This window comes from Pollachius pollachius, assembly GCF_949987615.1.
Source record: "Pollachius pollachius genome assembly, contig: scaffold_521, whole genome shotgun sequence".
Taxonomy (NCBI): domain Eukaryota; kingdom Metazoa; phylum Chordata; class Actinopteri; order Gadiformes; family Gadidae; genus Pollachius; species Pollachius pollachius.
Window position 1 is genome coordinate 1 of NW_027641653.1, and position 2,500 is coordinate 2,500.

Below are 2,500 nucleotides of genomic sequence, written 5' to 3' on the forward strand. Positions count from 1 at the left end.
GGAGGAGGGAGGGAAGGAGGGGAGGGAGGGGAGTGAGAGAGAGTAAGGGGCTGAAGGAAGAGGAGGGAGGGTGAGTAAAACTGGACAAGGAGGGATGGATAGAGAGGGGACAAGGGAGGGATGGAGAGAGAGAGAGAGGGAGAGAGAGGACAAGGGAGGGATGGAGAGAGAGGGGAGGAGGAGAGAGAGAGGACAAGGGAGGGATGGAGAGAGAGAGGACAAGGGAGGGATGGAGAGAGAGAGAGAGGGAGAGAGAGGACAAGGGAGGGATGGAGAGAGAGGGGGAGGAGGAGAGAGAGAGGACAAGGGAGGGATGGAGAGAGAGGGAGAGGAGAGAGAGAGGACAAGGGAGGGATGGAGAGAGAGGGGAGGAGGAGAGAGAGGACAAGGGAGTGATGGAGAGAGAGGGGGAGGAGGAGAGAGAGAGGACAAGGGAGGGATGGAGAGAGAGAGAGGACAAGGGAGGGATGGAGAGAGAGGGAGAGGAGAGAGAGAGAGAGGACAAGGGAGGGATGGAGAGAGAGGGGGAGGAGGAGAGAGAGGACAAGGAGGGATGGAGAGCGAGGGGAGGAGAGAGAGAGAGGACAAGGGAGGGATGGAGAGAGAGGGGGAGGAGGAGAGAGGACAAGGGAGGGATGGAGAGAGAGGGGGAGGAGGAGAGAGACAGGACAAGGGAGGGGTGGAGAGAGAGGAGTAGGGTGGGGAGAGAGAGTAGAAGGAGGGAGAAAAGTAGACAGACGTGATGGAGGAGAGATAAAGGGTGAGGTGGGAGAAGAAAATGGGGGAAAGAGGAGATGCGAGCGGAGAGAGCGAGGGGGAGAGAGGGGCGTGTCCCGTGGAAGCAGACTGTGACAGCCTTTCAACCTCTGCCGTCCACACACTGCTCACGGCCACGCCCCATCAACCACACACACCCCGGCAAACACACACCCAAAACGATGCACAGACACACACACCTGAAAGGCCACACATTCAAATGATGCTGACAATTGAGAGGAATGAGATACACACGCACACACACACATCCACACACTCATGCAAACATGCAAACTTACAACACACACACACACACACACACACCAAACACACTCATGCAAACTTACAACACACACACACACACACACACACACGTGCACAGAGGAAAAGTTTTTAGCATCGTGTAAGAAGACAGCAGGAGGCGGATCCTTACAAAAACAATGGCGGACACTTTTTGTTCCACTCAGCAGAAAGCTGGAACTTCTCCTCCATTTAGAACACACAGATGACGGACCTCGCTACACAGACAGATGGACACGCAAAAAATAGCGGGAGACATATTTATTTGTGGGCGAGTTAACAACAGCAGTCTGAGAATTATGATGATCTGAGCCGTACTGCTCAGAGCAGACGGAACTACAGGCAGCGGTGCTGATTGGACGACACAACGCTAACACAACGCTAACACAATGCTGCCGACGCAAGTTAAGATAACCGGGCCTACACTGACACACACACACACACACACACACACAAATACGTACACACGGAATACACACACACACGCAATATACACCTGAATACACACATAGACACACAACACACACACACACACACAAACACACACACACAAATACACACGTAGACACATATACACACAGACACACAGACGCACCCACACATACACACACACACACACATACACACACACAAACACAACACACACACAAATACACAATTACACGTACACGTGCCACACAACCTGTCAACGAGCACACACACACACAAACACACAAGGAGGGTGTGTCGCGGTGCAATTATCTCAACCGCTGTGGGACAAAGGGAACATTTGACCGTGTGATTGGGTGAATAACTCACTGGGTGAGATCCCCACAACACAATGCTTATGTGGACTTTCAATTCAAATGTATTTATACCATATTCAATAACACGCGTTTTGTGTGTGTGTGTGTGTGTCCGGTGTGGTCCGCAGGCTATGGGATGGGGCTCCCACAGGGTCTCCCCTCACGCGGAACGTGTCGGAGTTCATCCGGCGCTACAAGTCCCACGGCTTCATGGACATGCTGCACGACAAGTGGTACAAAGTGGTGCCCTGTGGGAAGAGGGGCTTCGCCGTCACCGAGGTGGGGCACGCCTGTGTGCCTGTGTGTGTGTGTGTGCGCGCGCGTGTGTGCACGTGTAGCGCACTAGCATCGTGCACACAGTCGGTTGAACTCCCTCCTCCAACCTCCTCCTCCCCTCCCTCTCCTCCTCCCCTCCTCTCCTCCTCCTCCTCCCTCTTCTCCTCCACCTCCTCCTCCCCTCCTCTCCTCCTCCTCCCTCTCCTCCTCCACCTCCTCCTCCCCTCCCTCTCCTCCTCCCTCTCCTCCTCCCCTCCCTCTCCTCCTCCTCCTCCACCTCCACCTCCCCCTCCCCATCCCTCTCCTCCTCCTCCACCTCCTCCTCCTCCACCTCTCTCTCCTTCTCCTTCTCCTCCTCCTTCTCTCCCTCTCCTCCTCCACCT

General features: G+C 54.8%; 1 protein-coding gene across 1 annotated transcript in view; it reads left to right on the top strand.

The window, feature by feature from the left end:
- Window positions 1-1,969: 1,969 nt before the first annotated feature.
- Window positions 1,970-2,500, top strand: part of LOC307071987 (glutamate receptor ionotropic, NMDA 3B-like) — a gene marked incomplete at both ends in the record, with an annotated part of 7,105 nt that continues 6,574 nt past the window's right edge. The window contains 2 exon segments of the mRNA XM_079759117.1: window positions 1,970-1,993; window positions 1,996-2,120. Of these exon segments, the coding sequence (XP_079615243.1) occupies window positions 1,970-1,993; window positions 1,996-2,120 (149 nt within the window).